Source organism: Oenanthe melanoleuca, chromosome 3 (assembly GCF_029582105.1).
Source record: "Oenanthe melanoleuca isolate GR-GAL-2019-014 chromosome 3, OMel1.0, whole genome shotgun sequence".
Classification (NCBI taxonomy): Eukaryota; Metazoa; Chordata; class Aves; order Passeriformes; family Muscicapidae; genus Oenanthe; species Oenanthe melanoleuca.
The window spans coordinates 54681690-54701922 of record NC_079336.1 but is presented as its reverse complement, the minus strand read 5'-3'; the positions used below and the strand labels follow the sequence as shown (position 1 = coordinate 54701922).

General features: G+C 40.9%; 1 protein-coding gene across 1 annotated transcript; it reads right to left on the bottom strand.

Moving 5' to 3' along the window:
- Nucleotides 1-830: 830 nt before the first annotated feature.
- GINM1 (glycosylated integral membrane protein 1) lies at nt 831-19866 on the bottom strand. Its single transcript, XM_056487078.1, has 8 exons — nt 19373-19866; nt 10732-10791; nt 10461-10557; nt 7598-7746; nt 5320-5476; nt 4423-4553; nt 3537-3700; nt 831-1772 (listed from the first exon to the last, which is right to left on the bottom strand). Exons 1-8 carry the CDS (start codon nt 19475-19477, stop codon nt 1664-1666), a joined length of 972 nt encoding a protein of 323 aa, XP_056343053.1. The 5' UTR covers nt 19478-19866; the 3' UTR covers nt 831-1663.
- Nucleotides 19867-20233: the final 367 nt, after the last annotated feature.

Below are 20233 nucleotides of genomic sequence, written 5' to 3'. Positions count from 1 at the left end.
CTTCCTACTGTGCTTGTGCACTAAGGGAGAATATTGTGTTTCTTGTCCATCCTATTTTTTTTTATCCCCCGGAGGAAGATGACTTCAGCCTTGTACATCACTTCTTCTGGAACTAGACTAATGGAGGGGCCAGGGAATATCCATATGAATGAATATCTATATCCAACTTCCAGAGAAGTTTGTCTACACCTGTTTGAAGAATTGCTCTTCTCTGTGCAGTCACCATTCCTGTGCTAATCCTTGCAGTTTCCTGCTCAGCCATAGGTGGCAATCCCTCTGCCACCCACAAGGTACTAGAACAAAAAATAAAATTAAAAAACAAGTTTGAGCAGTGTCCCCATTATCTTGAGCTGGTGTGGTGCATACCACACTGCAGGGCTGGGTGGTTAAGTTTGGTTTGGTTTTTTTACAAGGCCAAGTCAATATTAGAAATGTTCCTTTTATCACTGCAGTGGTTTCAGTTCAGTGAGACCGGGAGAGTTGTTCCTGTCATAGACCAGCTGTAAGGACCAGCATCTGAGTAACTTGGACCTCATTAAACTCATGATTATGTTTCCTTAGGGCAGGAGAAGGGGGGAATGCCAGCTTTTCTCCCTTACTCTAACTGCAGATGAGCAGGGGTAATTCTGATCACTCAGATGATAACTGTGCTCAGTCTAGTGCCAGGTAGTTACAGTTTTTAGGTTTTTTTTTTTTCCTACTTAGTCTTTTGACAAACAATTTTTGTAAGTAAGAACAATGAAAAACAAAGAAACAGATAGTGTCCTGAGACTGAAATGTTTGGCAAACGGCTGTTTTACCTAACTATAAATGCACACATGAACACAGTCTAATAAACAATTTAAATGTTTATTTGAAAAATGTTAACAGTACAAACTGGCATGAGTAGACTGGGCCTACTCAGCAATAGTAAGCCAGTATTTCTGTAGAATTTAATGGAATTTTCATTTCTCTTTTGGGACTTCATGGAGTACTGCTGTCACAGATACAAAAAGCAAGCTGGTTACAACTGCTAACAATTTTTATGAGTGGAAGGGATCATAAATATGTAAAGTGCTTGAAATATAAATCTGCTGTTCAAACTTTTGTTTTGCATGTATAAAATGTCAGATCTTTTGAGTAACACAAATGTTAGGTAGTGGTATCTTCCTTGTAAGACACACTTGACCCAATGAGATCAGGGACCAGGTGGGGCAGCTTTGCTTAGGTTTGCAGGCACAGCTGATATTTGCAATATTCCCTCATCTTTTTCTGAAGAATGCTATCTGCAGATTTAAGGACACCCTGAATTTCATCATCTTGTTAGTCAGGACAACTGACTTGGTTTATGGACATGAAGGCAGCCAGCATCCTGTCCGAGGTGTGGAAAAGTGACTTCACAGAAGTTAAAACCAATGGTAGCCCTCAGGGTGGAAAGCTGCTCTATTTTTGAAGCTTCTGAAAAGGCAGCTGTTCTACTTTGAAGCTTCTGAAAAGGCTGCTTGTTTATGGAGAGGCACAAGGAAGTCAGCTTTGGGCCCCAGCCTGAGTGGCCCTTTATCAATTAATCAACTCACTTAGTTTTCTTAGTAGGAAAAAACCAAGGTATTAAGATCAGGTGCCAAATATCAGATCAACTAAAAGTGTGTTTTTAAAAACCAGTAACTCCAAAGTAAATATGGTATTAAGTACATGCTTTCTCATCTAAATTATTTTTCTTGTCTGAAAGGTCTGAAGGCAGGCTGATGGTAGTCACAGGTACGAAGCTGACTTGATCCAGGAGAAGGATGCCTCTGAAAGATAAGGTTACCTGGCATTAACAAAACAATTCTGTGTTCTAAAAATTAGACTTATTCTTTAACTCCCCAAACTCAGTTTAAATCAATGCATCAACTAAGTATTACCCTCATAATATCTTTTATATGAAGTTGCAATGAAAAATGATACCAAAGTGTACTGGCTGTGGTTTCTGAGGGCTCCCTTTGCCCAGTTTTTACATCTGAAATGTCAGCAGCTCCATCTGCTCAGTTTCATAGTAGCCTAAAGCCATTTGCTGTCAGGACCTACAGCTGCTTCTCCAGGACTCAGCAACAACCTCCAGTTTTATCAGTGTAACATAGAATGGCATTAAAGACTTGGGATGAGGTCTCAACTCGCATCTGCCACTGTCATTCACCAGATGAGATGTTCTGCTCATTCTTACTGGTTTACAATCCTGAGTTAAACCTTTACCATTCTTTAGAGGACTGCTTGCTACACAGGTAGTAAGAAAATAACTGGTTTAGGGGTTGGTTTTTTGGGATTTTTTTCTGGTTGGTTTGGGTTTTTTCAAGTGGAGGAGGCAGTTCAATTTCCTTATACACTCTACCAAGGCATGAGCAAGCCCCATGCTCCTCAGCTGGAAGAGAAATAACTGCAAGCTGGTTCCTCTGCTCCATACTGACCTCTGCTATGGACAGGCCACCATCCACTTTGCTGAACAGTTTGTTTGGATTAGAATTTTCCCAGTTCTACTTAGTTCAGTTTCATACACGGCTGTGTTAAGCTACTTACTGCCAGTGGTAAGCTGCTTACTGCTGGGGAAAGTACAAAGTGCTTCTCCACGGTTTCTGCTCTAACCTGGGAAGCCCTCCCAGCAGGCTGTGTGAAATACCAGGGGAAGCACTGCCTCTTTTGTCACTGCAGTTTCCAACCTTCCTGATCTTCCAACCCTCCATTTTCCTGGTTTGTCAGAAGGACCAAGGCCACTCCCCTGAGTGGATACATAAATTATCTGCATGCAGGGCCTTCAGAGGCACAGCTCCTCAATGCATTCGAGGATATCAGCTGTGCTTGGGGCTGATGAAGCATGCTGCACTGTCAGTCGCTTCCCAGAGAACACGAAGTTCCAAGGGACAGCTCTTCCAGAGCAGACTTAGGTTGCTTTAAAGTACAGTTGTTTGCCCATTCCAGCACTAAATATACACTGATTTACTACCTGCAGTTACTAATTAATCTTTCTGCCCCTTGTTCTGAGACCTTGCTTTCCTGAAAAATATTAGTGTTGCTGGTAGCACAGCGCGTGGATACAGCCCTTGCAGGCAATCAGCTTTATTTGTGACCTCTATGCCAGCAGCAGTCACTATGGCTTGGAAACTGCCTGCAGAGGTGGGTCCCCCCTGGAGAATTCCCACACAAATTTGTAAAGCCAAATTTGAGGCCTTTCAGAACTGCTGTAAAACAACACGGTAGGAGTATGTAAAGAGCTGGAGATGTTGGAATTGTTTAGCCGTAGTTTCTACCCTCCTCTCTTGGAACTATGTAAATTGCATCTCACAATGCAGTCCTTAGAAGACTTGATAAAAATTTGGCAGTATGACAGCTCAGCTAAAGACATTTCCAATGAAATACATGTCCATGTTTCTCTGAAATGCCCATGTATCAGACGTGCACTTGGAAAGCAAAGTTACAAGTAGCTTTTACCATTATCCTACAGAATGGGCCTGCTTCTTGGAAGATTCTTTTAGTCAATATTTTGCCATCATCAGAATAAAAAAAGAATTATAAAAATTACTTACTTGTTTTCACAGGAAGGGAGAATCACCTTTAAGACTTTGATAATAAGAGTTGCTCCAACAACTCCAACAACAACAACTTCCATGAAACTAAACAAGATAGGTAAAGATTGAAACCAGAATCTGCACAACCCTTTTCTCAAGTCTTCCACCCACTGGCACATCACCTACAAAACAGGTAAAAATACAAAGATTGCAAAACAAAGCAACTGCTGGGTTTTTTAGCTACTGGTAAATCACATTCTATGGTGATAATTTTACTTAAACTCATATATGCTTAAACATACATAAAAGCATGACGGAATTGACTGGTGGCTCAAATATCTTTATGGTTCAAAGTTTGAAACAGGTGAAGGTTTAGTTCTCTGTTCATTAAAGGACTCTTTGGAAAATAAAGGACACTTGAACAGAGCAGACAGTGAGTTGTAACTGTAAGTGTTTTGGCTAGGGAGGAGGCCATGAAACCCATCCTTGCCTAAGCTGGAACTGAAATTTCTCCAGCTGTTACTGTGTTTCCTGCAGCAGGTGAGAACAGTAGTCCATTTCTCAGAGGGCTAAGAACTTCAGCAGAGTCAGGAGAAAATGGTGGAATTTAAAGCAAGAAGTATTTGAAATTGTCATAAATACTTAGTTCAGTAAAAAGTAAATATCACAACTGGTTATCATGAAGTACCTGTGTGGTCAGAACATGGCAAGATTTAGAAGCCCAATGGATTCCTACTGGACTTGTCACTGCTGAACAGTAATTTAGGAGGGGGTATTTTCTGATTTATGTGGGGTTTGTTTATCTGCAGAAATCCACTGGTCTTAGTGTTGTCTGTCTGTAAATTATTATATTTATACACTAATAATTATGCTAATAATTAAAACAAACAAACAACAAAAGTACCTTGTAAGAAGATTGAGGTTCTGTCCTAAGAGGGGTCTCTGGTAACTTGCCAGGTAATGTCTCTTCATCCACTGTAGTTTCTGCTTGCTGGATAAGGTACTGACTGGTAGTTTGCAGTGGATCTTGAATATCTGAAGAAGAAAAGCTAGATTTAGTGGAAAGTTTGCTTTTTGTTTGACTCACTGCAGTAAAATAAATACATGCTGTGTTTCTCTACAGAGGTTACAGTTCTCACACATTTATAGCAAGAACACAGGCAGCTTTTTTTTTTTTTTTTTTTTTTTACTTGAGTAGTGAACTTGATAAAGAGCAGTAACAGTGCTACAGTGCTGTCTTTAGCTATGCCCTTAGCTGTAAATTTCAGTTGTCATCAGACTAAAAGGTGATGGACTAGATCAAAATATTCTACTCCAATTAAATCCTTGACAGTTTTTGATTAAGCAAAACTGAAATAAAGTTAAGACATTAAATAACTTCTTTGCTTTTAAGTTATTCAAGTTTAATAACAGAAAACTGTTCTGTGGTTTGGAATTGACCCAGACAGGTATTTCCTCTACAGTTTTCTCTTTCATTCTCAGGAAAAAGGGGGAGCTGTAGAGAAACTTCCATCGCAGATCTGAGAGAGAAATTTATTCCTGTCAGATGTCTGGATTGCAGACTGCCAAGTATCAAGTACTTCAAAAGAGAACAGATTTGAAAACAAACAAATAAAATACCTAATATGAACAGTTGAATTTAGGTGTTTTAAAAAAAAAAACAAACCCAAGACATATATAATAAAACCCTCTTAAAGAAGAAATTCTCATTATGTAAAACATGGGATAAATGATGCTCTCTTACCCTGTGAAGCATTACATCAAATAGGGATGAGAATACTACTTAACAACTGAGAGATACCTTTTCCTGAGAGGCTGGGCAGTGTAAACAGCACGTCATTGTCCCTTGGCATGGAATACAGCATGCTCTCTTTCAAAGGGACGGTGTAGTTGGAATGTCTAAGTACTCTCAGGTCCTTTACTAAAATATCTATTTCTGTTACTTCTTCCTGCTGAACCTACAAAAGATGCAAACATTATATTACTGAGTTTAAAGCAAGACTGAAGCAGGCTGGCTGAGGATACCAGTACATCCCAGAAAACTTTAGGCCACTAAGATATACACATAGGGCTGTTATAATATGAATTAGTATTCTTTTTTTTTTCACAAATCACACTTCTGTAGATTATACCACATCAGAAAATATGCTGAACAGTCTGCAAAAGCACATGGTCATCAATCCATGGGCTCTTAACCAAATCTCACATAGCACATCACTATCCTCTTGAAGGGAGGCATTTTAGGGCATGGAAAACTCAGGTATATAGTGAAAGCACTTGCAAACATTGAAAGTGTTGCTGAAGCAAGACTGATACTTCTGCTTCTGCAGGAACATTGCTTGTTTTCAACAACTGAAAGCCAAGTGTCACAGCATTTGGTAGTGTCCTGCTTGACATCCTTGTCTCCAAGTAAGAGATGTGCACTTGACAGATGGACCAGGAAGTGGATAGGGCTGGTTGGTTCCACTCTAAAAAGTTACTGTCAATGGCTCAATATCCAAATGGAGATCACTGACAAGTGGTGCCCTCAGGGATGGGGTTTACACTGCTGCTGTTTAACAGCTTTGCTGGCACCATGGACAGTGAGACTGAGTGCACAGTCAGCAAGTTTGTTGATGATACCATGTGGTCAAACTGCTGAAGGGAAGAAATGCCATCCAGAAGCAGCTGAACAGGCTTGAGAGGTGGACCCCTCACAAAGTTCAACAAGCCCGGGTTGGGGCACTTCCAAGCACAAGTACAAGCTGGGAAGGGAATGGATAAAGAGCAGCCTTAGAGAGAAGGACGTGAGAGCATTGGTGGATGAGAAGCTCAACATAACCTGGCACTGTGCATTCACCTTCCAGAAAGCATGCTCTGTCCTGGGGCTGCATCAAAAGCATGTGGCCAGAAGGGTGAGGGAGGTGATTCTGCTCTACTGTGCTTATGTGAGACTGCTTTTGACTTTAAGGAACAATCAAGGAAACAGCATTAGCTTTCTGGTTGTTTTTACTAGGTGCCTATGAAAATCTGAAATGCAGTGTGATGTCTAGTTTGAGGCCTGAAATACAATGCCACTGTTGTGTAACAACTGAATCAAACCATGATATCTTAGGCTATTATGAGTGGGATAAAGACCTCCTTGGAAAGCTACAGACCTCTCAGTGGGGCTTTTCACTAGCAGAGCAAGATTCTGACATGATCCAGATCCTTGTAAAAAATACTTCATGCTGACCATGCAATTAATCAAGAATCAATGGTATTATCATCATTATCCTTTAAAAAAAGAAAAAGCAGCAGAACACAAGCTTCAAAAAAGCCTGGCTACATGTAAGATGCAGACTTGCAGAAGCAGAAATATGACACAGAAATAAGCCAGTTGCTGGCTTCAGCAGCTGGATATTTTCTACAGAATCTCTTTGGTTAGTAAATCGACTACACCATACAGGTAATTTTGAGAACTCAGTTCTGCACATTTCAATCTCAGTTAGAATTGCAATCCCTCACATTGACTGTTAGAATTGGAGGGGTGGAGGTGCTTGCTCATCTCAAAATCCATGTTCATTATCAAGATTCAAATTATTTTACGTGCAAAGTCTTCTAAGGCTAAGCTCTCAGGTGGAGTGGGCTTTCACAATAAGCCCACTTGCCATAAGAATTTCCTGCTGCAAGCTCTTCCCCATGCTACCTGCTTGAAACCTTTTGTTAGCTTGGAATAAACAGTGGGGAAAACCTCAGGATGCAGAATGAGCCCACACCCCTTTTGTTTGTTTTGTACATTATTTTATAAATCAACTCTCGCCTGTGAGTCTGGCTTTGCTTGCACAAGTTCACTTATTCAAAGTGCATGTGATATAGTATATGATAACTATTAAAATATAAATAAAAGCATTAAAACTTGAAGTTTTCTCATGAAACATGTCCACTATTATACTGCCAACTCTGCTGTAATCTTTCTCAGTACTGTGTTAGTTAACATTAAATATATACTTTATGTTCTAATCACCAGCCAGATACATGTAAGCCTTTTAATCCTTGGGAACTACTTGCCTCTCCTAAATTAAAAACAAGCAGAATATTGTAGCAGGGCTCTTTTTTACCTGTTTTCCATCAATTTCTGTCACTTCTTCCTGAATGACAATCAGCTGCAAATCAGAAGTGGATGCCAAAGGCCACTCATGAACCATGATGCGAACACGGACAGTTCCCAGGCGCTGCTGATCCGGTAAGTTATCCAAGCTGTTCTCCACTGTAAAAATACAGTGTCATGATTTTCAAAGATGAGCCATCTCAACCAGAAAGCAGTACCCAGCCATAGAGAAAACTGGTGCATAGATGCACTTGTTATGTCAGATAAACTCTAACACAGATGCCTTTGCACATGCAGCACCTGAATGGAGAAGTCGGAATACTATTAGCATCAACCCAGAGATGCCAGAACAGCACTATGGAACATCTGTGCTACACTGATGTCCTCAACACTTCCAGTAACTGCTTTTACAACCAGTAGTAATCTGGGCAACAGCTAAAACAGATGCCAAGATTTTTTCACCAATATATCACCAAATCAGACTCAGAGCAGGTCTCATAACACAGCAGAGCTCTACAATCCCCTGACTGAGGAGCCTGCAAACAGTGTTGTATCTCTGCCTTTGAGGTTTGCATTTAAGCATTCTAAGCAGAGCTCTTTGGCTAAGTTATTGCTGCATTCTTATTTCAGTTGTCCAAAGGAGTTCTTAAGAGTAATGCCACAGCCTAGCCAGCCACCTGTGTAAACATTTTGGTTTACACAACATTCCCCTTCCTCTGAATACAGAAACGAATATGCTTTTTTCCAGGCACACTGCATCTCCTGCTCAAGATGAGTGCCAGTTCCCTCCTACAGATTTTTCTGTTCCCCTCTCTGTTTTCATATGTGACTGATGACACCTCAACCTCTCTTCCTACCCAAAAGTTTTCAGCTATTTCAACAATTTAATATTCTAGAAGCAGACACAGATCTGCCTTTCTACCCTGGCTGTTTCTGCATAGTTTTAATATCCTTCTCCCAATTACCACACCACCTCTGCTTCACGTGAGGCCACGCTAGAACTGAAGTCCTGGAGAAGCACAAGAGTGGAGGTGAGGGATCTCTCCAGCATGCAGATACCAAGGGACATGAACTGACACCAAACCACCCCTGCTGCTAAGCCACAGGTGCAGTGCTGAGCCTGCTGGGTGATGTGGAATAAGGCTCGACTTGGGTCTCAGTCACACAGTAACTAAGTGTGTCCACTACTTTTATGCTGTGATCCCTAAGAAGCTATTTTTCTTATTTAAAATACTTTCTGGCATAATTTAGTAATGTCTTCCATCACCAAAATTAGTGGCAGAAAGGAAGCACCCTACAGATGTGAGCCAGGGCACTAACCTAAATGTTTTCTGACTTGAAGCAGCAAGCATGCACTAAAGGACCAAAGCTTTTAAGATGTCAAGCAGCTGAAGCTCCCTGTGTTTCCAGCTTTTACCATATGTCAGGCTGTTCAACCACCTCTACATTCACAGAAGTGACAGATGCACTTCCAAAACTGACATTTGGGGGAACTTCAAGTGGGGATGTAGGTGCCAAGAATGATCTGACAATGATGTCAGAGTACGTGGTCTCTAATATTCAAAAGCATGATTATTAAGATCAAGTTTTGTCTTTATATACACTCCAGTATTTCCACCTACTATTAGTAAGTATCTTGGTATTTCTTTAGCATTTTACAAACAATACCTGAATCAATAATTTGTCAATAATTTAGTAAGTAAATAGTACAAACATTAAATTACAAGTAACAGAGAGAGGTACTGTGCTGGGGACTCAGACACAAACATGGAAATAAGAGTTCCAGGTTTCTAGCTCCCAGGTCAAATCAGTATTTTCCTCACTGTTTTAGATTCAAAACTAGTCACTGAAAGCACTACAACTATGATTTAGGAAGAATGGTCAGGAACTTTCAGAATTAGTCAATAAAATCATATCTGTTTTTCTGGAGTGAGTTATTTTGCAAATGAATGACATTTTGCCATGGTTTTGTACCAGAAAAAGAGAAATTAATTACTGCTCTCCCTCTCCAGAAAAGAAATACTGTCAAATAAATAATTGATCGCGGTTGGGAAAGAAGGGTTCAAGCAAGGAGGTCACAGCTCAGAGAAGCAATTTGAAAAACTCTTAGTATTCTGTAAATGCCTGATGTGGATGACCTCAGATATCAACCTAGAGACTGACTGCATCTCATGCAGCAGAAGACTGTTTTCAATACAACAGAAGCTTAAATCAAATAAGCCTAATGGTCCCTGTTTAATTAATTATACAGTATGCTCTGTGGATCTCCAAAAACACCACAGTACTTTCTATTTTTTCATAAAAAATGTAGCATTGAATCAGTGGAAAAACAGCAGGTTCAAGACAATTTGAAGTCATTTACTACTGCAGGACGCTAGCAAAAGTGCAGTATTTGTGTTGTAATATCCTATCCAGAAGAAACTTGTCTGTCCAATAGACCTAGAAGTGATATCATTAAAAGATCTTCCTAACAACAATTCATACTTTTGTTATTGAATCTCCTTCTGGATATATGCCAACCAACCTAGGGACTGAGCCATTAGCAGGGTGGAGTTGCATCCTTCTGTTTACATTGTCTAGCTTGTAAGGCAAAACATTCTTTTGAAAAGATGGGCAGAGTCTGCATTTCAGATTAGACCATTTACACACAAGCCTGTTAATGTGACTTGTGATGAAGGCAGTAAGATTTTTTCGATACATTTTAATACCAAAATTGCCCTACCTTTGGAAATGTTTTGCTTCCACAATGCTCTGGTTTACAAAATACAGAACACATAGCTATTATAAGCTTTGGTTACTAGAAAACAGGGAAGCCAAATACTCCAGGGGAGGGAGGAAAATAAAAAAAGAAAAAGGAAAAGGAGAATACTCACATATTATTGTTTGACATGTTATGTGGGCAACCCCGCTTTTCATAGGAAAGTCATTTAGATAGACCTGTCCATTAACATAGGTGATGTTAAAAAGAACCTGAAAGAAAGAGAGCCAGAATGAGTGTGTTTCCTGCCCCTATGCTGCAATTTGCTCTCACACGAACACACTCCTTACTGACTGATGTCAGAATAAAGAATATACTTGCAGCTGCTGCAGACTTTGTTTCGCTGCATATTAATTCACTGAATAAATAGAAAAAACCAGACAAACCTGTCCTTTGTGAAATTCTCCACTGGTGTTCAGCATCATAACACCAACCCTGATTGCTTCCTGGAAAAAAAAAACAGTGAGAAGAAATGTAAATTTGAGAAAACACATGAGCCACTGCAGGCAATTTTCATGTACTGTCCTGGCAGAATGACTTTGTATTAACAAAGCACATTCCCAGGCTTTCTATCCAGCAGACAGAAGGAAAAGGAATATGCTTCCTTGTTTCATGTAAGGATTAGTCTGGTTTCTTCACCCCTCTTTTGAATAAAGAGGATTGATGACAAAGAATGACATCTGCATCCCCCTATGAATAGTTCATGGTTTTTTGTAATAAAGATAAAATAATAATAATTGTTTCCCAAGGATATAATGCAAGCCTCTCATATTAGCTGAAAAATAATAGACCACAAAAGGTAAAAATCAGATTCTCTGTAAATGTTTTTTAAGCACTCCAGTAAGTCTTCAAAGTGAAGTTTAATACATGTTAGTCTGTAGTAAAGAACATTTAGTTTTGTCTGCAGAAATCCTGTTTCTTTGATTCCCAATTTATGCCTCATGGAACACCTCAAACTCACAGAAAATGGGGATTTTGTTTCTTTCTTTCAAACCCTATCTGCTGTAATTTATTGAATAATTCATTCTGTCCTCTCATTTCTCCCTTGTAATTTCAGGGCCTGCTTTGCAAATAGGACCTTAAATCTCCAGGGTCTGTCCCTAAAAAAACACTACACACAAAGATCAAATCTTGCACATGGATAAAAATAATGATTGCCACACTGCTTTCCTCAGACACCTCTTCAAAAATAATGTTAAGGTCCATATTTGGCTTGTGGGAGCCTTAAATCATTATAACTTAATTTCATTAACACCTGGACATGGCCCTTAGTGCTATGGTAAAGTTAAGTGGGTGGTGGTTAGTCAAAGGCTGGACTTCATCTTAGAGGTCTTTCCCAACCTAACCTTTTTCCTCTGGAAAATGTCTCCATACCTTCAGCATCTTCTTTAGCTCTGTAGTTAAGTCATTGTTTCACAACCAACAGTTAAAAAAGTGAGTCATGTCTCAATAAAAAATTGAACATGCTGAGAATTTAAAATATATAAAAAAGTAAATACACAAAAAGACTTTTCATTTAGTATTTTTACACAACACTAGACTTTCAGCCAGAAAATAAGTGAAAAATACAATGCCTAACATAATACACTCACAGTTCATGAGCATAAAACTTCTGAAGTGTGACTATAATTTCAAAAAATCATTGGAAAAAATGGGTGTTAATGAGCATTCAAGTAGCCAGAAGAGTCAAAAGCTGAAAAACAATCTCCATGTCCGATTCAGCTGGAATCTGGCCTCATGATAAGAATGGTTTAAAACCTAACACAGATAACCTTCTGGTCCAAAATTACTTGGAAATACTTTAGGCCCATTTGGCATATCAGTAGGAAACTATCTGGACACGAAACCAAAGAGAAATCTCTTCCTCAATGCCTCTTCTATGAAACAGGTTTTTATATTGACTTTTCTTCAAAACTTAGGTCCTAGCTATTCAAAGGAAATGAAAATTACCAAATTAGTCAGACAAGTGAAGTCTGTAACTAAAAATATAAACTGGATTAACAGTATAAACATAGATATATTCTATCCTGTCTTCCTGTAATTTCCTCAAACCACATATTTTCTTCTCATATTTTAAGAACTGTGTATATTAATAATAAAATAAAAATGTACCAAACTTTTAGATCTTTTAGCTCTGAGCATTCAGAACTGTAAGTCTTTTACATTCTCAAACTGTTTAACAGATTACCAAAACTTTGTGGCATCACTTCCTAGGTTTTTCTATTTTCTGGGAATTCAAAGGGCAAAAAAAGATTGATTTTCCAGGCAGTCTTAATAGTCCTTCATTTTTAAAGCCACAAATTACATCTGAGGATTTGTACACAGAAAGTATTTCACAATCTTTTTTCAACATCTACAAAGGAACTCACTGAGATTACAAGAAAAAGGAAATTGCTGATGAAAAATAGGAAAATCCCCTCCTTTTTTTCTTTTTAATCAAATGCTTTATTTGAAAGTGAAAGGCATGAAGGAAGCTAGATATGCTCAACAATTGATTGTTAAATGTACAAAGTTAGCTATACATACAATGATTAATTTCCTTCTAAACATCTGTCAGCTCTGTTGACACAGTATCCACAAGCACTATTATGAATTCTGGAACATACCTAAAACTTGCAACTGAAGAGCACCTTACATTTTTAAGAAATAAAATATTTCAGTGGATCTCTTCTGTGCTGTCAAAGGTTCAAAAATCAGATCGTAAGGTGCAGACAGATAAGACAGTTTCACCACTAGCTGCCTCTGCCACTGAGAGTGCAGGTCTCTTCTGCACATCATCCTTCCCTCTCATCCATCCCAACTCAGTGAGGTAATTTAGCTCATTAAATTGTCACAAAAACTTTCCCTTTTTTGCCAGACCATTTTTCAGTGAGATGAACAAGCATGGAAGAGCTGCATAAGCACAAGAGATCCAAGAACACAGCTGGTAAGAATGAGCTGGGCTCCTTGTTCTGATGGACACAGATTGTCAGACTGCCTCTGCTTGCACGGTGTCTGTCCTTGTAGCATCTCCTTGGGAGACGTCTGTCCTCATCTCAGGTGATGGTGATGGTGATGGTGATGGTGATGCACCTCCTTAATGGTACAGGTTGATAAAGCTCCTCAGTAACTCAGAGCAATGATCAGTATTCCCCTACAGCAGCTGTATCACGACCCTTGAAATTTGGTGTTCACACACACTACAGAGAACTCATACTGTTGCCATTCCTGGGACTCAGATCCAAGGAATTCTACTGATACCTTCCCATATCCTGGACATCCATTCTACTCAGTTGTCATACACTCTTGTTTTGCAATTTATGAACAGATTGTTCATTACTCTTCCTATGCTCCCACAGAAAATAGCAGTGTTCCAGCTTAGTTTTAACCCTTCCTTGAAGGCGAGTTTCACACTGTCTTTTCACGGCTTCCCACTGGTGTCTCCTGCAGTGAGTGTCACAGTCAAAACTCAATAGGTCCTGCTGTGGCAAATCCGACCCCTACCCCATAACAAAATCTACAGGATGGCAAAAACAACAAGATGCACCCCCAATGCAATGAAAAGCTGGGCAGGAGTGCTAGGGGAAAGGAAGCATCAGCTCACAGGAGAGCAGAGCACCATCCCAGCTAATCCACTTTCACACACAGCAGGGAAGAAGTGATGCATGGCACTGTCCCTGTTATTGCAAGCCTGATTAGTACCCCTTCAATATCTGCATGTTGATAAGTGCTCAAGAGCAATACACTGTTTATGCCTCCTAAAGGGGAGGGAGACAGATGTGGCAGGCTAATAGCTCTTGTAGCAGCCTTTTTCAGGATGAAATGCCTGGTCTGACAAGCCACACTTGCTAGAAAATGCTCCAGTGGTAATTCAAATCCCTGTCTTTCCAATCCTAGGACTGAAGAATCACACACTTGCATAACATCCTTTAATTTTGACAGAGGAATTTTTTTTTTTATGTTGCCATAATAAAATTCACAACCTGAGGGTGGAGGGGAAGAAAGTGTTTTATAGTGCTTTGTAGATATGTCTTGTGGTTATGTACTTCAGTAGTAAGAAAAGTATGTAACCTCACATCCCTTATTTTGTGAAAGCATAGTAAGCCAATCCTGCAGTAACAAAACCACTGAGAGCAGAACACCAGAACTCTGCAGTAGCCCATACTATTGCACTGTCTGGAGAAGCCTCAACGATGAGTATAAAACTTGGTTGTATGACTTACAATACACTTTTTGGTATTAACAGTATCATGAAAGTTTCGGACAGGCCTGTAATTTAAAAGGCTCTGAATTCACTGGGATATTTGAAAAAGCAGTGCTTTGACAGAGCCAGAATGAAAGGACAGTCCCAAGAAGCAATTCAAGTCCCTATGAATTGGGGTGTGCTTTCAGCTTACCATTGACCTCATTCCATACTTCACAGCCCCCTGTCTCCTCCTCTGCTGGTAAATGCCTTCACACAAAACTCCAATCTGCACTAAAAATGGCCCTATCATTCTTAATGCTCTTATAGGATCTAAATGTCTCTCCTGAGACATTTCCTATGATTTCTCATCCCTGTTTTAGTGCTCCAGCAGTGATATTTACAGTGGTAATGGGGACAGACAGAATCTGCAAAGAGGACAGCACCCCTACCACGAATAGAAGTCATTCTGTTCTAGTACAGCTAAGCAGCAGCACTAACAGTGTGATGGCATAGCTTACAGTAAACTAGTGCATTTCTGTGAGCTTGGATCAGCAGAGGTAAGCAGGTAGTGATCATTTTCTAATCCTTTTCTCTTTCACTGTGTGCTGCAACAGAACCCAGGGCTGTGAACTGGGGCAGTATAATCGCAGTAGCAGCAGAAGAACAAGAAGGGGAAAAGATGTCAGCAAAGAATATAAAGCATCTGGCGTAAGTTAAAAGGGAATATTCATTAATTCTCAAAGACTAACTCCACACAAATCTACAGAGAACAGTTCACCTATTTTTTTTTTTAAGAAAAATGCTGCAAAAGGAAAAGCTGATGGGTCCAATCACGCAGGAACTTCAAACAGTTCTGATTATCTGATTAAAGAATCATGGAAAAACTTTATCCACAGGCAGTGAATACCTGATGGGGTGCACTGTACAGTTTCTCCCAGTACAGGGTAAGTGCTGAGTCCCACACAGCTGCATCAGCCACACAAAGCCCACCAAGATTCTGCTGCTAGCAGCCCACTCGAAGCACAGCTGTTCCCTATTGAGGCACTCCAAACAAGGCTCCTTCTGCACCACAGGGCCTGCAGGAAGCCAAGTGGGCAGCCCTGGGAACAGATGGCACAATGCCCTACAAGATGGCCAGCTGTTCAGAGACTCGAAAGGCAGACAGTCCCCCCACAGCCATTATACAGGCACTGCTATATCCTGTTTGTGACTGAAAAATGTAAAGTCTGATGCAGGTTGCCAAACAGGTCAAAAATAGACAAAACTAATAACCTGTTTCTAAATTTGAGAAGAGATTATGGGAAAAGAAGTGTCTGAATAGACAAACAAAACTACCACACAACCTCATACCACTTGAGTCCTGGCACTCACATGGACAACTGGCTCCAAATAGTGTAACTATATATTGCAATCCAGGGATCTGTGATCCATGCTTCACATAATTCTTTCATAAGAATTAAAAGAGAACTATGTTGCAGAGTCTTAACTGCAATCAGGCATGACTGAATTGAGAAGTAATCATGGTAAAAGTTTGACATGACAAGTTAGAATTTCACAAGTTTGCAGGATGATAATTTGTCCCTCACATTTCAGAAAATTTTTGTACAAAATTTTCTCCATTTAGGTTTGGCATTATTGAACTGCATGACAGTATTTAGGGTACAATACAATACATCAAGTATTTTCTTAAATAACTAATTCTGAACTCTTTCTTAATATAATAATCTAACATGATGCTTTTGCTTTACTTTGCTTTTCTGAACAAGCACACTTACTTTCACTCCTCCCTTGTTTTACAATGACTTATTATAACATGGTTTACCCTTCCCTTTCCCCTATGTGTGGTACTAGAATTAACTGCCTCTGTACCCTCCCTATTAAACCAACTCACACTATGGTATTTTATCATGAATTTTAAAGGTGAATACTCAGTCTCACATCACGGAGACATGGTTGCATCATACTGCTTTAATTTAATCAAATATACATGGGAAGATGATGTCATCTCTTTTAGGCCTAAAATTCACATGTGCTGGGCTGCTGATAGAGAAACTGGCATAAAGGGATGGAAGAAACATTCCAGCATGCTGCTATTAACAAGTTTCTTCTTTGGTTAAAATACATTGTACTCAGTGCATCAAATGGTTGATGTAGTGAAGATTATTTCCTGCTGTTGTGAAACGACCCATTCAAACAGAGGTTTCTTGCAAGCAACAAAGAATATAAAAACATTTTTTTTCCAGGCAACTGAATTGAACTAAAAAGAAAAAAAAAGAAGTCTGGTAGGAAAGTATATTATTTAGAAAGAACTCTGCTAACCTAAATTATCAAGAGGTAAACAGAGTAAGCAAATACCATGGTGTTAGCACTACTTTTAGCCAGTTCCTATCAGCACATTAATATTCTAAAGCCCAAAACCTTATTCCTGACCTTGCACCAGAAACATTACTTTAACGTGAAAGTCAGTTGTCTTATTGCATCATTCCCTTTAATTTTTTTGAAGCTGGAAAAAAAGCCCAAAACAACAACAACAAACCCCCAATTTTGTCTCAAATCAATCCATTTTTAGTCCAGTTTTGTATATCCAAATTTTTTGAGGAAAAATAACCACAACAGACATACTAATGTTAAAAGAAAAAAAATAAATAAGAGTCCAGATTTCAAAACAGCTTTTAAAAGAAATTACAAGTATTGCACAACAGTTGAGGCGTTCACATTCCAGAGCTGCACAAAAGCATTTCAGCCTTACAAAATGCTATTTTAGTGTCTCAAGGTTTTTCCTCAGTCCTTCCACTATGGTTTCTGTAACACCATTGCCATCAGCAAGGAGGTAAACTTTAACACCAGCTTTAATCCCCACATGGAGGAGTTAACAAAATGTGAAGCTGTTATAGCAGAGTGCAGGCAGTGAGCTCACAGAGTTGTAGAGCACAGTCCAGCCAAAGCAAAGCTGAATACACTGATACTGCCTGCTCCCAACCAGTCTGCAGTCCCAAGCCATCCTGAGGAAACAGCACAGCTATTCTGACCCTACCACCCACTGTCACTGAGCTCACAGCTTCTGAAGGCAACTTGACAGCATGGCATTCCCACTCTGCCCATTCCCACTGCCTAGGCATTTCTGTTCCAAACAGGCCACCAAAAAACAGCTCGGTGTCAAAAAACATTGATTCTTCTTCTCAAAACTTTTTCAAGACACATTGTTACTTCTGCATCAAAAGCAGTCCTGTATGTATGAAACTAAATAGTGCAGGAGAAAACACAAGTTCTTACTTTGCTAAGTTTAACGTTTAAAAAGAAAAGACCACTAAAGTAAACATTTTTATGTCCATTTTTGACTCTTAGAAGAAATTTTCTGCATATACTTAGGCCACCAGATCCGTATAAAACCAGAAGAGTGCAAGCTAGCAAACCATGAGCTCACAAGACCACCTGAGCAGTACGCCACCAGTGGAAGAACTCAACCCCACAAACAGCACAACTGTGCCCATAAAGGTATCACAGTCCCTAAATCAAGCCCTACTCACACTCCAGAACATATCTGCTCTATCTCTGATCCAAGCTGCCTTACATGGGACTTCCACATCCAAAGGCAGCAGACACAAATGTGCCTCCGTGTCCCTTAAAACTGCCACCAGTGATGAAGAACTTTAATGCTACCGAGCTGTAGCTTCAGTGGGGAAGTGTGACAGTTTCTGGGTAGAAGGTGAGCAAGGGCACAAGTCTGTATTACACTGTCACTTAATGAGCCTTTCAGCAAATTCAGCACTCCTTTCTCAAAGGGATAAACACAGTACCCAAGGATTGAGCTCCCTCTGTTCTCTTTAGCACACCTCATGTCAGGCATTCAGCACTTTTTATTTTTTATGGAGATCTACATCCCCGTTTTGAAATCAGAGCTAAGGAGGGCTCTCTTCAAAAGTTCATGAAGAGAAGCAGAGACCAGGAAGTAAGGCCAGGAACGAATCCTGTTTCGCAACACAGCCTGTGCCAGTGCAAGGCCTCGGTCAGGCCTCCTTGGACATGTTTTACTCAAATTACAGTAATAAATAAATAACTTTGGAGGTAAAAAGACATAATAAATTTGGTCAGGTAACAGTAATTTCACATTGGCTAGACAAGTTGACTACAAACCCCACACAACTCTTCCCTCTCTGATCTTACACTTCAGATTCACAATTATACCAATTTCAGAGGATGTATCTGACCATGATTTAAGCTCAGGCTCAAGAACCAAGCTCTTCTGTAATTCTGGTGGTCAGAGCTCACCTGGTTCTGTAGCAAATCTTTTTATTTCCACCAGAAAGTTCTCCTAAGCAGTACCCAACACATTCCTTCCACTCTTTTAAAAAGCCACCAAATTTAAAACTGATGTCATCAAGATAAAGCATAGATACTGGAACAGAAAAACAGGCAACACAATGCCCTGTGTATTTACAGATATACACCACCACATCTAAACCCTTTCCTTGGTTCAATTCACGGGCAGGCTAAGGCACAAGTGTGGACCTAATGCAGTGCGTACTTCTACGGCACTGAACCACGGAGATGAAGGCGGACAAGCCTGAAAATACAACATAAACACACCTGCACTGCATAGAAGTAACCATCTCCCCCTTCAGACCTGTCAGATACGGCACATCGAATCCTACACAGACGAACAGAGAGGAAAGAAACCCTTTCACCCCGCGGCGGGGTCCGGCTCACCGCTGTGAGGGAGAGGGGCAGGGGCAGGAACAGGGGCAGGGAGGGGAACAGGGAAAGTGGCAGTGGCAGGAAGAGGAACAGGGAGAGGGGCAGGAAGAGGGACAGGGACAGCGGCAGTGGCAGGGCAGGGATAATCGGGCTGGCCCCGGCGGTACCTGTCCCAGCGGCGCGGCCGGGCCCAGCAGAGCGGCGGCCAGAGGCGGCAGCAGCAGCGACAGCGGCAGCAGCCGCAGCTCCCGACGTCCCAGCGCCGCCTCCATCTTGCGACCGGGGAATTAAAAGCAAGTGAAACATCAACAGGCGGAGCCGGGAGGAAGCGGGGGCGGTGGAGGTGGCGGGAGGGGGCCGGCCGTGTCCCGGCCCTGCCCCTGCCCCTGTCCCTGCCCTGTCCCGTCCCTGTCACTATCCCTGCCCTTGGCCCTGGCCGGGCAGCGCCGCCGCCGGGAGATCCCGAGCTCGGCGTTGCGGAATAAGCGGGAGTACGGAGCTGCGCCTACAGGAGCCCGTCACGCTTAGTTGGCGATTTCAGCCTTTGAAAGCACGGAGAGGTACCCGTACAGATAGTGTTAATGATCGCAGCTGCTGGTGAAATGGCCGGCGTGTGTCGTGAGGCGCCTGCTGTTGTCACCTGCTCTGCCTGCGGGGTCGTAGGGCCGCAGCAGTACCGGGCCGAGCCCTCAGCACCGCGCTGCACGAAAGGGTGCTGGAAAGCAAAAGCAGGCAGAGTGCTCCAGGAGGGAGCAGAAAGTCATCGGAAAGGAAGAAAGCACAAAATAAAGTTTTCAAGAGCTAGAGGTCATCATCCCAAAGAAGAGAAATCAAAGGAAAACTTAATAGTGGCAGTCAAAACCATGGAGGTGTCAGGCAAAGACGAAGAAAACAAGCTGGACCCCCAAGTCCTCAGTGGATTTGAAAATAACAAGTGTTTTATTTGCAGCAAGAAGGATTGCTGTTATCTATTAGCAAAAAATGGTAAGAGTGGCAAACATATGAACACCTGGTCTAGGGAGGTTTTA